Genomic DNA, 18,844 nt, shown 5'->3' on the forward strand with positions numbered 1-18,844 from the left:
CTGGAGCTCAGCACCGCCTAGAGGAGCCTGAACCTCCGCTGCTTATTGGACAAAAGTCCTTTGAAAAAAGTCCGCCAAAATGAGCGCGGGCCGCCCTCTGCTGCTCTTTTCTGGTGGGTGGAGACATCAGGACATATAAAGGAGAGTTTACACCGGTTGGGTCACATTTTCTTTGAGATCAGACTCGAGAAGAAGCTAAAAATGAGTGGTAGAGGAAAAACCGGAGGCAAAGCCCGCGCTAAGGCAAAGACCCGCTCCTCCAGGGCCGGGCTTCAGTTCCCTGTCGGTCGTGTTCACAGGCTGCTGAGGAAGGGCAACTATGCGGAGCGTGTCGGTGCCGGAGCCCCCGTCTACCTGGCGGCTGTGCTGGAGTACCTGACCGCTGAGATCCTGGAGCTGGCTGGAAACGCTGCCCGCGACAACAAGAAGACCAGGATCATCCCCCGTCACCTGCAGCTGGCTGTCCGCAACGACGAGGAGCTCAACAAGCTGCTGGGCGGAGTGACCATCGCTCAGGGCGGCGTGTTGCCCAACATCCAGGCTGTGCTGCTGCCCAAGAAGACCGAGAAGCCCGCCAAGAAGTAAACACGGAACCGGCTCCTCTAAACAACACAACGGCTCTTTTAAGAGCCACACACTCCTGATAAAGAACAAACATCCTCATGTCTCTGGTACACTGTCATTAAGACACAAATCATGTTTATTATCTATACAGAATATTGAGTCAGTGTTACACTCAGTTAAATATACTGATTATATTTGAACCATAATTGATGCCTGTGTTCTGAACAATACCAGCAATCAACATTTAAAAGTTAATATTTATGATAAAACAGTGGTTGGTCTATATATTAACCTACATTTGAAACTAATTATTATACTAGTTATTCATTATAATTACTAACGCTCAGGTTGATGTCAGTGTTACAAGATGTTTATATTATAACTGCATTAATAACATAATGATGGTTGTTGTTTGTGTTGCCAACAGAACAAGAAATAAACATTTAAAAGATAATCTAGTCATTCAGGGTAGAAATCATACTTATAATACAAGAATGGCTGGTATATACATTACCCTACATGACATTTAGACATCATTTCAAACTACTTATACTAGTTATTAATTACTAATACTAATAATTATTAATCTGGAGATTTTCCAGCCCCCCAAAAAGCCTCTTTAAGATCCACATTCAGCTCTGAAACTGTGATTCTGATAAAAACTGGTAAAAGGTTTGTTTGACTCGATGACTTGTGACGCAACAGCTGCTCCTCCTTTCTATTCTCATTCATATCATTGTGTAACGTTTCACCTTTTACCACTTATAATAAACACAATAAGAGGAAATATGTTTGATATCTGATACATATTAACTTAGATGTAATAAAAAGGGAACAGCAGTAGTAATAATAAATCTATCATAATGGTTTTATCATAATATATTTACAGTTTATTGTCATCCTGAGTGATTTTCTGTATTTGCTGCTCAGTTCAGATCATGTTGACACTTTAGACTGGATTTAAAAACTGACATTTAAGATATTCTCTGTTTTCATTATTCTGAGGTCATGTTACATACATTTTACCCCTCTGTGATAAATGTAAATTCGATGATGGTACTTTGTTGCATTTATTTTGGGACTGTCCACTAATTTCTCCATTTTAGTCAATAGTCCATTTTTCTGGGGTTTATCATAAGATCCTCCTGACACAGACTTGTTAACTCTCCCTTTACACATTCAAACAGTTTTATTGACGAGCAGCGTAATAGCAAAAAAAACTTATTCTCACAGACTGCACCGCGCTTTAGAAACTGGCTGCATGAACTTACTTTGGTTACCAACATAGAGAAACTGTGATTTAAAAATGTAAAAAGTCTACATAGATGGGAAGAATCTTGGGGTCCCTTTTCACAACATCTGGACTCAATTTAATATTCCTATGTATTTCTAGATTGGACCCCTTTTTTTAACTTCAATATCCCTGTTTTGTTGGGCTGTAATTGAGTCACTTGTGGTTGATATGTGCTGTTATTTGCTTTTGTGTCCTTGACACATGGTTAGGATGAACCTTTCTTATTTACCTTACTTAAATTATATTATATTATAATATAATTATTATTCCCCAGCGTTTGTGTAGAGGTTTAAGTTGGGTTTTCATTCCTATGTGGTTTATATGTTGCTTTGTATTATGTGTCAAAATATAGTTAATGAGAAAACACTACATGGTCAAAAACATTAAAATTAGGATGCTACTCTTTAGAGAAGTTGTGTGGCTCTTAAAAGAGCCTTTGATCAGGTTCACATGTTCAGACTGATGACAGCTCACTTCTTCTTGGGTGCTGCCTTCTTGGCTTTGGGTTTGACGACCTTCTTAGCAGGAGCTTTCTTAGCTGCAGGAGCCTTTTTCACCACTTTCTTGGGGCTCTTGGCGGCCTTCTTGGGGCTCTTGGCTGCTTTCTTGGCCGCTGCGGGCTTCTTAACCTTCTTAGGGGATTTCTTAGCGGCTGCTGTCTTCTTAGCTGCCGCTGTCTTGGACTTCTTAGCCGCTGCGGGTTTCTTGGCTGCGGGCTTCTTGGCTTTGACGGCGGCTTTCTTCTTCACCACTTTCTTGACCGGCTTGGCGGGTTTGGTCTCCTTAGCGAGCTTGAAGGAGCCGGAGGCCCCTGTCCCTTTGGTCTGGGTCAGAGTACCTTTAGTCACCAGCTTCGTGACCGCAGTATTGATGCGTTTGTTGGCTTTCACGACATCGACACCTTTTGTCGCCAGAATCTTCTTAAGCGCCGCCACCGACAGTCCTTTACGCTCCTTAGACTCCGCCACAGCGCTGATGATCAGCTTGTTGAGGCTGGGTCCGTCCTTCTTGGGCCGGGGAGCGCTCTTCTTCTTCGGGGCTTTGGGGGCGGCTTTCGCCGGGGCCGCTACTGGAGCTTCTTCTGCCATTTTCGTGTGTAGTCTGCTGTTTGTCTCGCGAACTGTCTGTTCGAGCAGAGGGCACGAGGCGGCATTTATAAAGCATATGAGAACCGTGGAGAAGCAACACTCAGAGCCGCTCTGCCTGCCGCCTCAAATCAGATGAAACTTGTGTTTTCTCCTCCACATTTTGGGGGTAAAACACACAGAAAACCAACGTTTTGAAACACTTTTGTTATCGCAGCAGTGAGGAAACGTTCCTCCCTTCAGACTGAGCTCATTTTTGGCGTCCAGGACTCGTTTATTTCTTTCTGGGAGGCTTCAAACCTCGCTGATACACCGTCACTTTGTACGGCGCGCAGCGAGTTTTCTTCACAAATCGTCTCCTAAAACGTCTTAAAGTGGTTTGTATTAAATGTGACAGTGGTGTTCTAGTAAGAAAAGACGTCAGAGGACACAATAAACCCGAAACCAATGTAGTGATGTGATTTATTAGTTTTTAATCAGACATGTTTTCGGTGGAGGTAAACACACGGTTACTGTCGGTGATTCAGAGCGGTTACACAGACTGTCACTGATGGATCCGCTGGAAAAGACTTCCTGTCTCCCCTAAATGTTAGATTGAACATGAACGAGACTGAAAACAAACTTGTATATAGCAATCATCAGATTTAAGATTGCAATAAAATAACGTGTTTGTCTTCTGTGGTACAGGAAGTTGTGATATCAGATTCGGTTTATGTAGAAACACTGCGGCAACCAATTGCTGCCCACATGTCAACTTACAATAAAGATTTCTTGTTATTGCAATATATAAGTACAAAAGAATAAATAAAGTTTGCCATGGTGTACTTAGATGCATCATTACCAAAAAGTCCTGGCAGTATTTCTATAAGGCCAGAGGCTGCTCTGGAGATTCTGCCTATTGTGACCACAAAGATGAAAGCATGTAGTCCTGGACTGACCTCAACTATGGACTTCAGGATCTCCATGTACAGCTGTTTAAGAATCAGATCTTCATCATCATCATCTGTGTCCACCACAGTGACATGTCAACTGTCCACTATGGCTGATTCAGAGAAACACTCTCTACTGACTGCATCACAGTCGCAGCCTGGTTTAAACTTTTTAGGTCCCAGGATGGTATTTCCTGATAAACCGAGCAGAATGATGGTCCTGTTTTTTGGCCCGCTGTTCCTGGAATGAACAGCTGGAAAGAAGAAAACATAAAGTGATATCAAAAATATGAAAAAAGATAGTTTAATCTGCTACTCTCATCCACACTATTCACAACAACCTGCAACCCTTTGTAGTTAACTAGTATCTCTCTAAATTGCTGAATAAAGTCTTAAAAGTTGTGGAAAATAATTATATCAAAGTCCTCTTCATCCCCCCTTTTGTCCCTGAGCAGGGGATAATTTTGTCAAAATATCGATGGAAAAAAGCAAGGCTAGGCCCTGTTTGACCACCGGTATTGTATTTTTATTTTATCATCTTTATTTATACAGGGTAAGTTGCCGTTTTACAGCATAACCCTGCCTCAAACAAAATCACAAGAACAGACTCATTAAATAATTCAGAAATTTTTCAGTAAGCAGGATCGCACTCTAGAAATTATTCCATAAGGTTGCTGCAAAGGCAGTTTGTCCTGGATCAGTTCTGGTTCTGCTTCTTGGAGCATCAACCAATCACTGGAGCTGGTTAAGTGTGGTCCAGATTGCCAGAGCAGCAGGGATGACATATAAGATGGTCATTTACCAACATGATATTTGTAGATAAATGAGTATCGATGATTATGACGTCTCTCAAACAGGGAAGACCCCCCAACCCAGTGGTGGATGTCATTATCATCAGTAACACACCTACAAGACTCAGCTCTTTTGCAAACACCTCTGTCCCTGATGGACTTTAAAGGAATATTACTCACTTCTATGCACCCTATGCATTAGCTCTATGCGCTGCCTGTTGGCACCTACATCCTGACCTGAACTTAGTGTTATGGCACTTACTCATGTTGTTCTCTCCTGATGAGATCTTTGTTTATGTTGTATTAACTTTCATATGTACATTGCTTTGGAAAATTGTAATAAATTGTAACACCTGATGGCAGAGTAGTAAATGGAGTCTAGTCTAGGGGCCTCAGAGTGGACATAGCAGCATGTTGATAAATGACATAATCCTCATCTGAGAGGAAAACTGCTTCAACGTCCCTCTTTCTACAGCTCAGAGGGAAGCTGGAACCACAGAGACACCTGCAGTTGAAGGTGCTCTTAATTTGATGTAAATATAAGCTCATCCCACTTTTTGACAATGTATTGTATATGTAAAAACTGTATTGTAAAGTATGATACCTTGTTGCAGGGTTCTTAGGTGACCTGACTTTGTCAGCAGCTCTTCGATTTGGTCCTGTCCTCCATTGTCATTGCTGAATAGATGATATCTTAAATCCTGAAACAAAGTTTGGAAGTAAACTTTCATTATCATCATTGATGAACTCATCTAGGGACGTTTCTTCTAAAGCATTTCCTCACGTGAGCATATAAGTCTTTTTCAACCCCTGATCCCCGAGGACTCTGACAGCTGCCTCCACGGCTTTTGCTCATCTGTGAATCGATCGATTTTAATCACTACCAGAAACAGACAAGGTCTGGCGGACTGCAGGACATCCTGACAGCTGTTTTTAATTTGTTCTTCCTCACCAGCACATGATATTCCTGGAGTCTCGATCACTGAGATCTGTCTCCCGCACACATTTCCAGCTGCTTCAGAGCATTGCTTTGTCACTGATTTGAAGGCCCGCTGTGATTTAAAGGCTTTCAATCCTAAAATGGTGTTTGCTGAAGCGCTTTTCCAAACTCCTGTGTTTCCAAGAAGGACGATGTTGAGACGTTGGTCCATGTTTCTAAGCAGCAGCACACCTGCAGAAGTCAGCAGAAATGATAGTTGGGTTAGAAAAGCTTTCATTTTATTTCTGGAAAATGCTTCAAGTGGTTCCTCACCTACTTAAATCAATTTTTATGCACAGAGAATCATGATAATCCATATGATGCAACGCAAGAAGTAATAGTTGTTCTGCTCTGGTTCCACTTGGTCAAATGTTAAGAGGTTTCCAGCCCCTGTGCTGAGGTCCAGTACCAGGACTTGGAACATTTAGTGTCCAATTATTTTTGTGATTCCAACAACAACGCGCCCACTTTATTGATTGGTCAGGTGTGTGAAAGTAGTTTTCTACTTTCTCTCTCTAAAGTTCAGCACAAACATTTAACTTTCTGAGCGCTTCATGTTTAACACCAAAGTCTGTTCAAACACTGGAAAAGAGCAGGAATCCTGTTTCATTCTGTGTGTGTTGCTTGTTTCTATCGCAGTTTTTTCAACTTTGTGTTCATTAAATTTATTTTGAAGGGTTTTACCAGACATTTGCAGACTCCCGCCAATCATCTGTCAGGAAGAAGCAGGTAGAAAACGCGGATGGATCTGATTGAAACTGTCCAACTTTTAAGTGTGATTTGTTGTAAACATATTTGTGGCGACTGAAGACTCTGAGTTTAGTTTACAGCAGTTTGACTCGATCATTTAATAATAATAATAATAATTTAATTTTAAACATAAACTCCTTGATTAATATTTTCTTAATATAGCGAGTACGTGTTTATGGAATTTAAAGTGAGTGTTGCTTTACTTTCAGTAACAAACAAAACGGAGAAACTAAATATAAAACTGAGAAAAAACAGAAAAATGTGTTTCTAATCTTGGATTGACAGAAAGTGATTTTAAAATGTTTTAATAATATACATAGGCCTAAATATAATTTCTATATTCCACTCTTGCATTAAAAGGAATTTCAGTACTGATTTCTTGCATTTATTTCACTCTTTTGTTGAATCACATAATGTGGTTTTATTAAAAAAAAAAGCTTTGAAATGATGAAACAGGAATTTTACCTGAAATTGTCTGAAAACGAAACAGAGTTGACAACTTTTTTCTAATTCATCTATAAAGATACATTAAAAAAAAGTCCAGTAGGTGGCAGTATTGTCTTAAACATTTAGTGTGCACAAAGTCTGATCATTTGCCCACTTACAAATAATAAAGTAGTGAAAAGGTTCTTGGAAGATATTGTGAGAATCAGGTCTGTGGGTGAATTTGGACTATTAACTTCTACACTGTGATTCAAAGGTATTTAATCTGAGGCATAAAGGAGTAAACTGCTTTGCATTGACATTATTCATTTACACACAAACATGAACACACTTCAGCCCTCCCACTGCACAGGTGGATCCTCAACTCAAGTCATGTGGTAGTCAGTGACCTTAACAAAGATAACCTATAATGATAAAAAAAATTATCTACATCCTGAAAATAAATTAAACTAATTGATGTCCTAAAGAACACTGAGGCAGCTTTGTGAATCAGTGAACTGTGGAGCCTCCAAATAGGCCACATAAAGACAGATCAAAATAAAGTATCATAAAGTTATTACAGTTGTTATAAAATATTCTAATGAAAAGATTGATTCCCTCAGAGGAGCCAGTGAGCGTCTCGTCTAAAGAACCAAAACGTCCAGAAACGTCCCTGAAGGGCTGATTAACAGTTACTTGAACATCATGCTGAAAAATGACTAAATACACTTCAAACTGAATATTAGACCACTTCATGTTTTTATATTTGAAGCTGAATCTAAACTCTATGAACCACTGTGGAGGTTTGGTCTCAGAGTTTGTGTGTTGTCTTGTTTTAATACATTTGAATTAAAACCCACTTGGTATCTCTATCTGGAGAAACATAACCTGGCGGCACTTTGACTCTTTCCATATGTGAACCCTCATAATAACTAGAATTCACTGTCTTTGGCCTGTTTTCTTTAAAGAGACCAAACACAACGGTCAGAGTCTGAGTTAGAAAGTAACTGAGCACATTTACTCACATTAACTTTCAGTTTTTAGGTTCTGATACTTTACTTGATTATTTCATCTTAGAGACTTTTGACTTTTACTGGACTCCATCTATTTTAAACCAAGTGAAGGCTGACAGGCTGCAGTCCATGATTCAAGACTTTAATGTCTTTCTTAAAATGTTGAAATGAACACAAAATACACTTTTTATAAATCTATACACATCTTTTATACATTATATATCTTATATACACACTCATATTGTACATTATTACATGTATATCATCAGAAATCAAAAATTCTTAGGACCTTGTAGCTCTTTATGAGTCTGATGAATCACTGTGGTGCACAATCACAACCACAATACATGAACACTAATTAGTACATTTTACATACCAGTCTGGGTGAATTATAAGTCAATAAATGTTGATGATTAATGAGCTCTTAGTATCAAGACTCTTCAGCAGCTACATTTAGTTTTCATCCAACATGTTTTCACAGGTTTGTAACATTTACTGGTTTAAAGGATGAATCTCTATTTAAAGTTGCTTTTATTTCTATCATCACCCCCCAATCACACACATATATGATTACATGTGACAAATAAACTTGATTGAGTGATGTATATGTTCTGTTTTCAGCAGTGAAATACAGTTTAAACTTAATTATAAAGACATATGGTTCATATCCAATGTACTGAAGATTTACATTTACAATGTACGTTTGAAACTGATACAGTACAAGCAAGGATCTAGTCAGGAGACAACAATATGAGTATGTGCCATAAAGCTTAATATAGAGTCCGATAGGACGTAGATGCCCACAGGCAGTGCACCAAGGCAATGCATAGAGTGCATAGAAGCAGGGTTTTTTTTTTTTTCTCTACCTCCAGTGCATCAAGTGCAGAGGTGTTTGCGAAAGAGCTGGGTCTTTAGTCTTTTCTTTAAGATTGAGAGCGTAGTGAGCGGGAGGGAGTGTAGACCTGAATGAGGCAGTTCAGGTAGGCAGGAGCCGTTTTAGTTGCTGTTGCTTTATAAAAAAAAGTATGTACAGTACTATTTACAATTATATGCAGAAGGACCTTCCTGCAGGTTGAGTAAGTTTTTATTCCAGGCTGACTTTAGTCTCTGTACAATAATGTCTGTGAAATAATGATGCAGACTGTAGACAAGCAGTTCTTAGAGGATATTTTCAGTCTATAGTAAAGTTCAGGAAATCAAGCTTGGACTTGTTTTGTTTTTCATCACTGCAAAGACAATGTGCTAGAATCCAACCTGGATTGTAAACTGAATTCTAGATCACATTTAGTCTGCAGTGGGAGAGCACTGCACTGGAAGGTGTGCACGTTTCTGTACAGGTGGTCTCATCCTAAAGAGCAGAAACATCTTTTACATTTGAAAAAACATCACAGAGTGTAGCTCAGCCAGACAGTCATCAGTCAATGTACATTTCAAGAGAAAACACACTGCTGTCTTACCTGATACTGTTTAGTCTCCAGGTATCATCTCTGTTTAGCATCATTTTAGCCTCTCTAACATTTCTCCATTTGTACTTCCCTTTTTGGTGAAATATTAAGAAATTAATGATACAATTTTATTAGTTTGATAAACTGAGCTTTGTCATCTACTAAAGTACATTCATTAAAGTGTCAAAAAGAAACAACAACAAACATAACTGTCTGGAAATGTCTGCAATTCCCTTTTTTTCTATGATTAAACCAATGAAAAAAGTCTTTATCAGCAATGTCATAACCTGTCAGAAAGTCAAAACTATGATAATGTTTGTAATGTCTAAATACCAAAAAATAGCAACAAATCTTACCTGAATTCTTCTTTATAAAGTAAATTAAAAAAGGTATGCCAATTAATAAAAAGGAACCAAAATCCCAACAGTCACAATTGCAATTGCATTTGAACTTTGTTTTCCACATTCAGCATCAGCTGAATCAGTTCCTGGTTTGATCAGCTGAAGCTTTAGTGATTCACATCTGGAATGACAGAGGGACATTTTTACAGGAACATTTATAGATTCCACTAATTCATTGCTGTTGTTAGAAACCAGCTGTGTCCACGGCTGATGTCAAGCTTCACTTACTGTGTGTGTGGTTGACAAGATGTAAATGTCCCATCTGAAAATGTTCCATCACTGCAGTCAGTGCACGCAGTGTCCCTGAGAGCTGTTCCTGCACAAATACAAATATACACATTGAAACTACTTCACTTTACATATTATGAAGTCATCAGTGTTATATGACATCATCACTGTCATCACATCTGTCTGATTTCATTTCAGTGAAGCTGAAGCTGACACTTGAAAATCACACATCCAATAATAGTCCTTTGTTTAATAATGATTGTTGACAAGTTTTTATATTTCACCATCTTGTCATTCTTGAGCAACGATGGAATCAGATTCATAACCAAACTACTGTTTGAGAGAAAACTACAATGTTCAAAATGTCATCAGCTTCACTGCTTCATGCAAATACTTGAATCTTGAAAACACAAACTCATTTCATCTTCACACCATTTCTCAGGAGCAATTTATAATGAATAAGTGTAGAAGCCAAGATAGTATCTTAGGTTTTTATACAGGCCTTGTTTGTACCTTTATTTGTTAAAATCATGTTTACTTCACATATACTGCACATAGTCACTAATCAACTACGATGGTTTTACTGGTGCAAAAGTTCCATTTAACAGCAACAAGTTGACTGGTCTGTGTTCAGTTGTGACTTTTTCTACAGAATTATTGAGCTGCTTTTTTCCTGCTATCTAGTGGACAGAAATCAATACGTGCAGCTTTAATAAGCAACTTGTTTGTCAGGTCATGGTGTTCCCATTTAAAACTTCAACTACAACTATAATCTTAAAGTCAGCATGAGAAAACCAACCTTTTTGTCTGATGTATTGTCCTGGTTGACAGCTTGTGTGTTTCAGTGCTTTCACACAGCCGTCCTCTGTGGAGTCCATACAGTAGAATCCCTCCAGTGGTTGACAAACTGTATTTGATGTTAATGTACATGATGTCTTTATCTGCAGACCAGAACCTGTCAACACATACAGAGGTTACATATGAGATACTAAACTTCTCTTCTGTTCAATCTACTAGACAGCAACAGCATGCTCATCTTTTTTCTGACTTACAGACAATCTTCAGTTGTTATGATATTTTTGGGAAATGTGAAACAATAGTTTCTCCCATTTATGAATTCATGGGAAAATATCTGCATAAATGAGGGCTGGAGAATAAAACCGCCCGTACATATCACCCCGTGGAAATGTGATTTCTGTGAGGAGAGGTCGGTTCTAATATTACTGCAAGTCCCTCTGACACAAAATAGCTTACAGCTGTTTAAAAACTGAGGAAAAAAACAGACGACACCAAAGTCTCAGCTGATAACTTGCTCACAAAACCAAACAGAACAAACTTCAACATCAACGTCAGAATTTGGAAAGTGACAAACTTCTCATGTGACAACAACCTGTTGTGGCACTAAAACTGTCTCACTGGCAGCATTTCATCACATTTCTCTATGTGGTGTTTGTTTCTACATGCAGTCTGTAATCTTAAGAAGTAATGATTAATATAAGTATATTGTAATATAATTATTATTGAATAAATTATTATATAAGTGAATTATGTATAATTATATAAATAGTTATCACTCATTCTTGAGAATTGGGACAAAACCTTATTTTGGGGGGATTTTGATTTTTGCTCTTCAATTATGCAGGGAAAACATATTTTAAAAGACAAAAGTCTTGGCTATTAAACCTTGTTACGGGCCAACCTCCCAGTGATTTTATTTTTGTATCTGAAGACTTGAATTTTGTCAACTCCATCAGGCACACAAAAAATCATAGTATTACAATACAAAACATAAAGGAAATGTTTAATGATCTTTGTTGTATTTAATACAAGATTTAATTAGCTGTATAATCAAAAAGTTAGATTTTTTTAATTCAAGAAATAAATACCATTATAATGTTGTCCACTTACAATTTCTGAAAGTCCTTTTTGCGCTTTCTTGACCTCCACTGAGAACTCTTTGCTTGCTCACTCATGTCTCCTACTTGTATTATTTTCCCCTCTGCAACCATTTTTCTCCATCTTTCTCTTTCCCTTTGTAGTTTTCTGTCTTTTAGTCAGGCTGATTATTTATCATCTCCCCTCTCTTTCTCTGATACTCTCTGTTTCTGGCCCTCTTCACCTCCAAAGACAGGATTTGTTAAACCATTTCTACCTGAAACATTTTTAAGTAAAGTCATTGATCTTAGTCATTGATATGCATTGATTAAAAAAATAGTAAAGGTATTTAAATATCTTAATTGAAAATAAAGTAGTAATTTAAAGACATTATTCAATTATTAAAGAGAATTGAGAGTTATGTCACCTCCATCAGATGGAATATCTTACAGAGTTGACAGAGTTTTATTTTTCAAAGTTGCTCAGAGTTCTCTTAATGCCAATGAAAATACACATTTTTAACCCATAATTTTTATTTGGTTTTGTTTTAAAAGGGCAACAGAGTTGACCTATTATGATTGAGACACACCTGATAGCAACATTATTTAAGGAATTTATGCTTGAACAGCTTTCCCGCCTTTTTTGAAACCAGGAAGTGAGAATGGGGTCCTTAAAATATAGCTAACCCTTTTTTTATGCCTGATTAAATTTATATTATGTTTTTGTAGAAATCTGACAGAGTTGACAAAAATCTGGGACACAATTTTAAATGGCCAACATTTTCATTAAAAATATATTTTATTGTTAGTTTTAGATTTGAAGGCTTTTAACACATATTTTAATTGTTTGAAGTTGTGAATTCTTGACGAGGACATGGGTGTTTTCTGGCACAGGGCAAGTTTAGAAGTTAAAAAATGAACGCAGATCAAAGAATGTTATAAATTATATTTCTTTCATATATATTAATCTTTTAAAAAAACTACATGTCCACCAAAAAGAATAAAAATAATTAATTTCAATAAAAAAATAAAATAATTTTAAGTTTTTTGGTAGGACATAATTTGTCCCAATTCTCAAGAATGAGTGGTATATATATATATATATTTATCAATTAATTAAGCAGTAATGCTTCAATAGTGGGCCGTATGCTCTACACAAAAGAAAAAAGTGATGATTTATCAATCTCAGAGCAAATGACAGCACAGATACAATCCTCTAATCATCACAGGACCCTCATATTTGTCGTGTAGAAATTTAATGTCACAGTTTTATTGGGAAACTTGCTTGTTAGGCTCTAATTTCCAGGCTTAAGTTTCTTAAAGGCTTAAATATCTGCCAATAATATGAATATAAATCTACCTGCATCACAGTTTCCACAGGTTAAACACTGTTTAAGTCCAGTGGGATGATTCATGTAGGTTCCATCAGTGCAGGGCAGGCAGGATGTACTTCTGAACTCTGTACAATCTGTTTTAACTCGACTTCCTGTGAAGAAGAAACAATGTATTATCATTATAATTATCATATTATTCACATTATATTTTAAATAATTGCTTTTCTCTCTCTGATCCCTCTTGTTCACCAGGTGACAAATATCGTACAAGCATTGTATCTTTCTGTAAATCTTCTGTCATGTCTGAATTAAGAAACAAGGAACATTTAGCTACGTAAAAGTCAGCTGTCAGAAAAAGCATCACTTTGTTTTACTGCTTATAAACAAGCAGTAAACTGTATTGATCAGCCCAGAAGTGATCAATTCTGTAAGTATCGTTGCTGGCAAACATCCTGCTTTTATGTTTCAGTTAGATCTTACCAGCAAGACATCTAGGACAGCATTCTTCTCCTATTTGGTACTCTGCACGATGACATGTGAGGGAATGTCCACTGAAAACTTTCGTTATTATTATCTGTGAAGAATAAAAACAGTTACGGGTTTTTGTGAGAACATTTTTTTGACTGAGCAGTTTTTGCTGGTGTTCAGTTGTGTGAAGAGTGCTGAGTGTCACCTAGGGGGATCTGGGGTCAAGCTCTCCCGGAAAATGCAAGTTGGTGCATTCTGTCCATAATTTTTATCCTGGCAAAGGCACCAATTTATGCATGAAAAGTATAAAATAAAACATTTCACCTTCAAAAAAGTATGTTACTAGTGATGAAGAAGTCTTATTTCTCTCCTTACTGAACAAAAAACGTATTTCTCCTAATTTAAATGCCCAACTATATTTTAGAATATAAATAACACAAATATATGTGTTTATTATCTTTATCAACTTTAAAGGCAACAGAATCTACATCAGTCAAAACATTAAAATTCTGTCACTTTCATATTAACATGTGTGACTGCACACTGACAATCACTACTCTTATCAATACTCATTATTGGTTCTTTCTCATGACTACATAATTGCTGTTGTAAAGATATTATTTTAAAATAGAAAACATTTAGAAGAGGATTAGAGTTTATATTTTAAATATAACTAAATGTTGTTTGTAGAGTTGCTACAGTATGTTTACAACAGCAAAGTCACTCTCATGTTGTTTCTGTAGAGTTCAAATATGAACTTAGAATTAGCTAAATGTGTTTTTAATGAACACATTCTTAAATGAATTAATATCCAGGTGTTTAGTTCATCATTGTGTAATTTAACTGAATTCACTGGAAGTAACCTTAACACTCAATGGAAATATAACATTTTATTTTATAATTATCTCTTTGACTAGTCAATAAGTGGAAATATGAAATGGCATATTACAGTACAGCATTATGTGTGAGAGAAATTTCACATCATTTATTTATTTATTCTTGTGTTTTCAGTCAGATATATTACAAAACTGTACATGCAGTTTGATTTCTTTTGCTACGTCTGCTTAACATTCCTCAGTCCTTCCATCAGATTCTGTTGCAGCTGATATGCATGAGATCAAATGTCAGATCACATGATGCCAGTGTCACATGACCAGATGTGTTTTTATGACGCACTTGACTTTTCTCTTTTCTGTTGATACAGAATAAAGTAAATGTGGATGACTGCTGGTTAAGATAGTTTCAACAACTAATTTAAGCTCAAGTGTATTTAGTGATCCTGATATACAGTAAATAATTGTTTAACTAACTAATTGACTAATTGACAACTAATTGATTTATAAAGGTGAACTGTGTTGACATAATTACTGACAGCATAACTTGAATCCCATCACAGCACTCAAATAATGCAGCATAATATAATTCCATTTTTTTCTTGCCCAACAAATAAAGCTATAAGCAAATATTTACAACAAATATTTGGGGTTTTTTTGTTGTTATTTTTTTTTTTTTGGGGGGGGGGGGGGGCATGAAATCTTCATGCTTGGTTTGTGTTCAGGGGCTGAGAAACATAAATAAGTCTAATGAACCTGCAGTTTGAGTTGACTGTCAGTCAGTCTGTGGTGAAATGGTGGTTTATAATAGTCACGTGACGTCAACAAGGGAAGCAACTGTGGTTACACCCAAATTCAAATAAACACGTCCTACATTTTTGTCAATTTTAAGTGTTATTGAACCTACTCTGTACAGTTGCTGTGTTTTTATGAAATATTTTATTATCGAAAACGTCGTCGAGGTGACGAAGTGCGGACTGGTGAACTTCCTTAAACTGCGTGTGACAGTTAAAACTGTAGTTTGTTGTTTTTAGTGATAAATGTTAGTTTGGCACCTTCATGAACATCAGACAACACTGTCCGTCACATGTGGTGTAACTTTACTCCTTTATTCGAACACATTATTGTACCGTGAAGGCAGCGAAACACCACGTAGAATAAACAGCTGAGGACTGTTGTCGTACTTCATGTGTCGTATTTAATGATAAAATGGCGTCAGCTTCCTCCAGAAAAGACGGAGCTCAGAATTATTATCAGACAAGTTCAGCTACTCTGTGACACTTACCAGACACAGCAATGACAAAGACATGATGTCACACTTTACCACCTTGCTTCATATAGTCTTGAACCTTTCAGTCCAGTGTTGTTGATTTCCTGTAGGAGTCCTTACACTTTTTTTCTGAATAGTTTGTTTTAAAAAAAAACAAAAACAAAAACATCAGCCAGCGGGAGGAGGAGCTGATCTATGTAGCAGATATAAAGTCTCTCACACAAACACGCCCACTTCAGGCCCGACCGAGCACCAGTCAGTGAGTTTAACAAAAGACAGACATAATGATATATGAACTACATCCTGAAATTAAAGATGTCCTGAAGGACACTGAGGAACAGTGTTGTGAACCAGTGGAGCTTCAAAATAGGTCAAATAAAAACAGATCAGGAGTTAAAGTGAATGATGTGAGTCTAGAGGTGATTTTACAGGTGAGTCACATGTCTAAGTGCTGCTTCATTATGTTTATGCAGAAATTAATTAATGTTTGACTAAATCCAGATTCACAGCCATCATATCTATTACTGGATAGAAAATACTGTCCAACAATTTATAAAATATAGGAAACAAGCATGTTTTTTTTTTTTTTTTAAAGCAGAGATTCAGCTGTAAAATATATCTAAGTTGCTTTACTAATTTTAATGCAGGCCTAAAGTGTGCATATGTTGTATAAAGAAGGAAAAAACACATTAAACTAAATATTGGATCATAAATGAAGTGAGTGAAGTTGAATGAAGTTACATTTTAAATAATAAAGTATAAATTATTACAGTTATTATAAAATATTCTAATGAAAAGATTGATTCCCTCAGAGGAGCCAGTGAGCGTCTGTGTCTGTGATGAACCACTGTGGAGGTTTGGTCTCAGAGTTTGTGTGTTTTCTTGTTTTAATACATTTGAATTAAAACTCACTTGGTATCTCTATCTGGAGAAACATAACCTGGCGGCACTTTGACTCTTTCCATATGTGAACCCTCATAATAACTAGAATTCACTGTCTTTGGCCTGTTTTCTTTAAAGAGACCAAACACAACAGTCAGAGTCTGAGTTAGAAAGTAACTGAACACATTTACTCACATTAACTTTCAGTTTTTAGGTTCTGATACTTTACTTGATTATTTCTTCTTAGAGACTTTTGACTTTTACTGGACTCCATCTATTTTAAACCAACTGAAGGCTGACAGGCTGCAGTCCATGATTCAAGACTTTAATGTCTTTTTAAAAAAGTTGGCAACCCCCCACAAAACACTTTTTATACATCTATACACATCTTTTAAACATAAATTAACAAAGTATGTTCAGTACAAAACAAACGTGTAAAAAGAACTTATATACACACTCATACTGTACATTATTACATGTATATCATCTGAAATCAAAATTCTTAGGTCCTTGTTGCTCTTTATGAGTCTGATGAAACACTGTGGTGCACAATCACAACCACAATACATGAACACTAATTAGTACATTTTACATCCCAGTCTGGGTGAATTATAAGTCAATAAATGTTGATGATTAATGAGCTCTTAGTATCAAGACTCTTCAGCAGCTACATTTAGTTTCATCCAACATGTTTTCACAGGTTTGTAACATTTACTGGTTTAAAGGATGAATCTCTATTTAAAGTTGCTTTTATTTCTATCTTCCCCTGTGTCAGTACTCACAGGGCCGATCCCTCTAGCCTCCATTTTAAAGGGAACAATATAACTCACAGCTGTTGCTCCTGTAAATCCAAAATAAAAATACTTCCACATTCACTTCTGTATGTTTGGTTTGAATCATCTACAGGGATCATTAGATCATTTTAACAAGAAAACTAATCAACACAATAACTTTCAATAGTTTCACAACATCTGACAGTCGTCCTACAACATTTAATAACATCTATGTGAAATAATGATGCAGACTGTAGACAAGCAGTTCTTAGAGGATATTTTCAGTCTGTAGTAAAGTTCAGGAAATCAAACTTGGACTTGTTTTATTTCTCATCACTGCAAAGACAATGTGCTAGAATCCAACCTGGATTGTAAACTGGATTCTAGATCACATTTACTCTGCAGGGTCAGAAAGTGTACAAGTTCCTGTCCTGATGGTCTCATCCTAAAGAGCAGAAACATCTTTTACATTTAAAAAGACATCACAGAGTGTAGCTCAGCCAGACAGTCATCAGTCAATGAACATTTCAAGAGAAAACACACTGCTGTCTTACCTGATACTGTTTAGCCTCTCTCAGCTTCCACCTCCAGTTTCCTTTTTGATGAAATATTAAGATATTAATGACATGATTTAATTAGTTCAATAAACTGAGCTTTGTCATCTATTAAAGTACATTCATTATAGTGTTAAAAAGAGACAACAAACATACCTCTATGGGAATGTCTGCATTTTCTTTTTTTTCTATAATAAAACAATGAAAAAAGTCTTAATCAACAATGTCATGACCTGTCAGAAAGTATCATCCATCAAAACTATGATAATGTTTGTATTGTCTAAATACAAATAAATAGCAACAAATCTTACCTGATACTGTCTGGCATCCAGGTAGCATCTCTGACATTTCTCCATTTGTATTTTCCTTTTTGGTGAAATATTAAAAGAGTTTAATGACATAATTTAATTAATTAAATAAACTGAGCTTTATCATCTACTAAAGTACATTCATTACAGTGTTAAAAAGAGACAACAAACATACCTCTATGGGAATGTCTGCATTTTCCTTTTTTCCTATAATAAAACAATGAAAAAAGTCTTAATCAACAATGTCATGACCTGTCAGAAAGTATCATCCATCAAAACTATGATAATGTTTGTATTGTCTAAATACAAATAGCAACAAATCTTACCTGATACTGTCTGGTATATGGTTAGCCTCGCTGAAATTTCTCCATTTGTTTTTTCCTTTTCAGTGAAATATTAAGAAATTAATGACATGATTTAATTAATTAAATAAACTGAGCTTTGTCATCTACTTAAGTACATTCATTACAGTGTTAAAAAGAGACAACAAACATACCTCTATGGGAATGTCTGCATTTTCTTTTTTTTCTATAATAAAACAATGAAAAAAGTCTTAATCAACAATGTCATGACCTGTCAGAAAGTATCATCCATCAAAATTATGATAATGTTTGTATTGTCTGATACAAAAAATAACAACAAATCT

General features: G+C 36.3%; 3 protein-coding genes across 4 annotated transcripts in view; 1 reads left to right on the forward strand and 2 right to left on the reverse strand.

Moving 5' to 3' along the window:
- The first annotated feature begins 196 nt into the window (after nucleotides 1-196).
- LOC137196111 (histone H2A-like) lies at nucleotides 197-635 on the forward strand. Its single transcript, XM_067608927.1, has one exon. The coding sequence runs from the start codon at nucleotides 202-204 to the stop codon at nucleotides 583-585; it is 384 nt and encodes a 127-aa protein (XP_067465028.1). The 5' UTR covers nucleotides 197-201; the 3' UTR covers nucleotides 586-635.
- LOC137196102 (histone H1-like) lies at nucleotides 630-16,734 on the reverse strand. 2 transcript variants are annotated; one of them, XR_010931214.1, is made up of 8 exons: nucleotides 15,697-16,734; nucleotides 13,591-13,684; nucleotides 13,137-13,262; nucleotides 10,702-10,857; nucleotides 9,903-9,990; nucleotides 9,630-9,795; nucleotides 9,286-9,364; nucleotides 6,789-9,176 (listed from the first exon to the last, which is right to left on the reverse strand). XR_010931214.1 is itself a non-coding variant. In XM_067608917.1 (3 exons), the coding sequence occupies exon 3, from the start codon at nucleotides 2,944-2,946 to the stop codon at nucleotides 2,329-2,331; it is 618 nt and encodes a 205-aa protein (XP_067465018.1). In that variant the 5' UTR covers nucleotides 2,947-4,126; nucleotides 5,268-5,834; nucleotides 9,286-9,671; the 3' UTR covers nucleotides 630-2,328. The 2 variants fall into 2 exon arrangements, 1 of the variants encoding a protein (XP_067465018.1); XM_067608917.1 differs by lacking the exons at nucleotides 6,789-9,176; nucleotides 9,903-9,990; nucleotides 10,702-10,857; ... (1 more) ...; nucleotides 13,591-13,684; nucleotides 15,697-16,734 and adding exons at nucleotides 630-4,126; nucleotides 5,268-5,834 and having other exon boundaries at nucleotides 9,286-9,671.
- Nucleotides 16,735-17,520: 786 nt separating this feature from the next.
- Nucleotides 17,521-18,844, reverse strand: part of LOC137196305 (uncharacterized) — a 58,345-nt gene continuing 57,021 nt past the window's right edge. Inside the window, exons 16-22 of the mRNA XM_067609174.1 lie at nucleotides 18,695-18,726; nucleotides 18,525-18,579; nucleotides 18,374-18,405; nucleotides 18,202-18,256; nucleotides 18,047-18,078; nucleotides 17,891-17,931; nucleotides 17,521-17,781 (exon numbers count right to left, since the gene is read on the reverse strand). Coding sequence (XP_067465275.1) covers nucleotides 17,911-17,931; nucleotides 18,047-18,078; nucleotides 18,202-18,256; nucleotides 18,374-18,405; nucleotides 18,525-18,579; nucleotides 18,695-18,726 — 227 coding nt within the window. The 3' untranslated portion in view covers nucleotides 17,521-17,781; nucleotides 17,891-17,910. The remainder of the gene's footprint in view (nucleotides 17,782-17,890; nucleotides 17,932-18,046; nucleotides 18,079-18,201; nucleotides 18,257-18,373; nucleotides 18,406-18,524; nucleotides 18,580-18,694; nucleotides 18,727-18,844) is intronic.

This window comes from Thunnus thynnus, chromosome 13 (genome assembly GCF_963924715.1).
Source record: "Thunnus thynnus chromosome 13, fThuThy2.1, whole genome shotgun sequence".
Taxonomy (NCBI): Eukaryota; Metazoa; Chordata; class Actinopteri; order Scombriformes; family Scombridae; genus Thunnus; species Thunnus thynnus.

Coding starts and splice junctions, on each gene's coding strand:
- LOC137196111 (XM_067608927.1), top strand. CDS start 202: ATGAGTGGTAGAGGAAAAACCGGAGGCAAAGCCCGCGCTAAGGCAAAG.
- LOC137196102 (XM_067608917.1), bottom strand. CDS start 2,946: ATGGCAGAAGAAGCTCCAGTAGCGGCCCCGGCGAAAGCCGCCCCCAAA.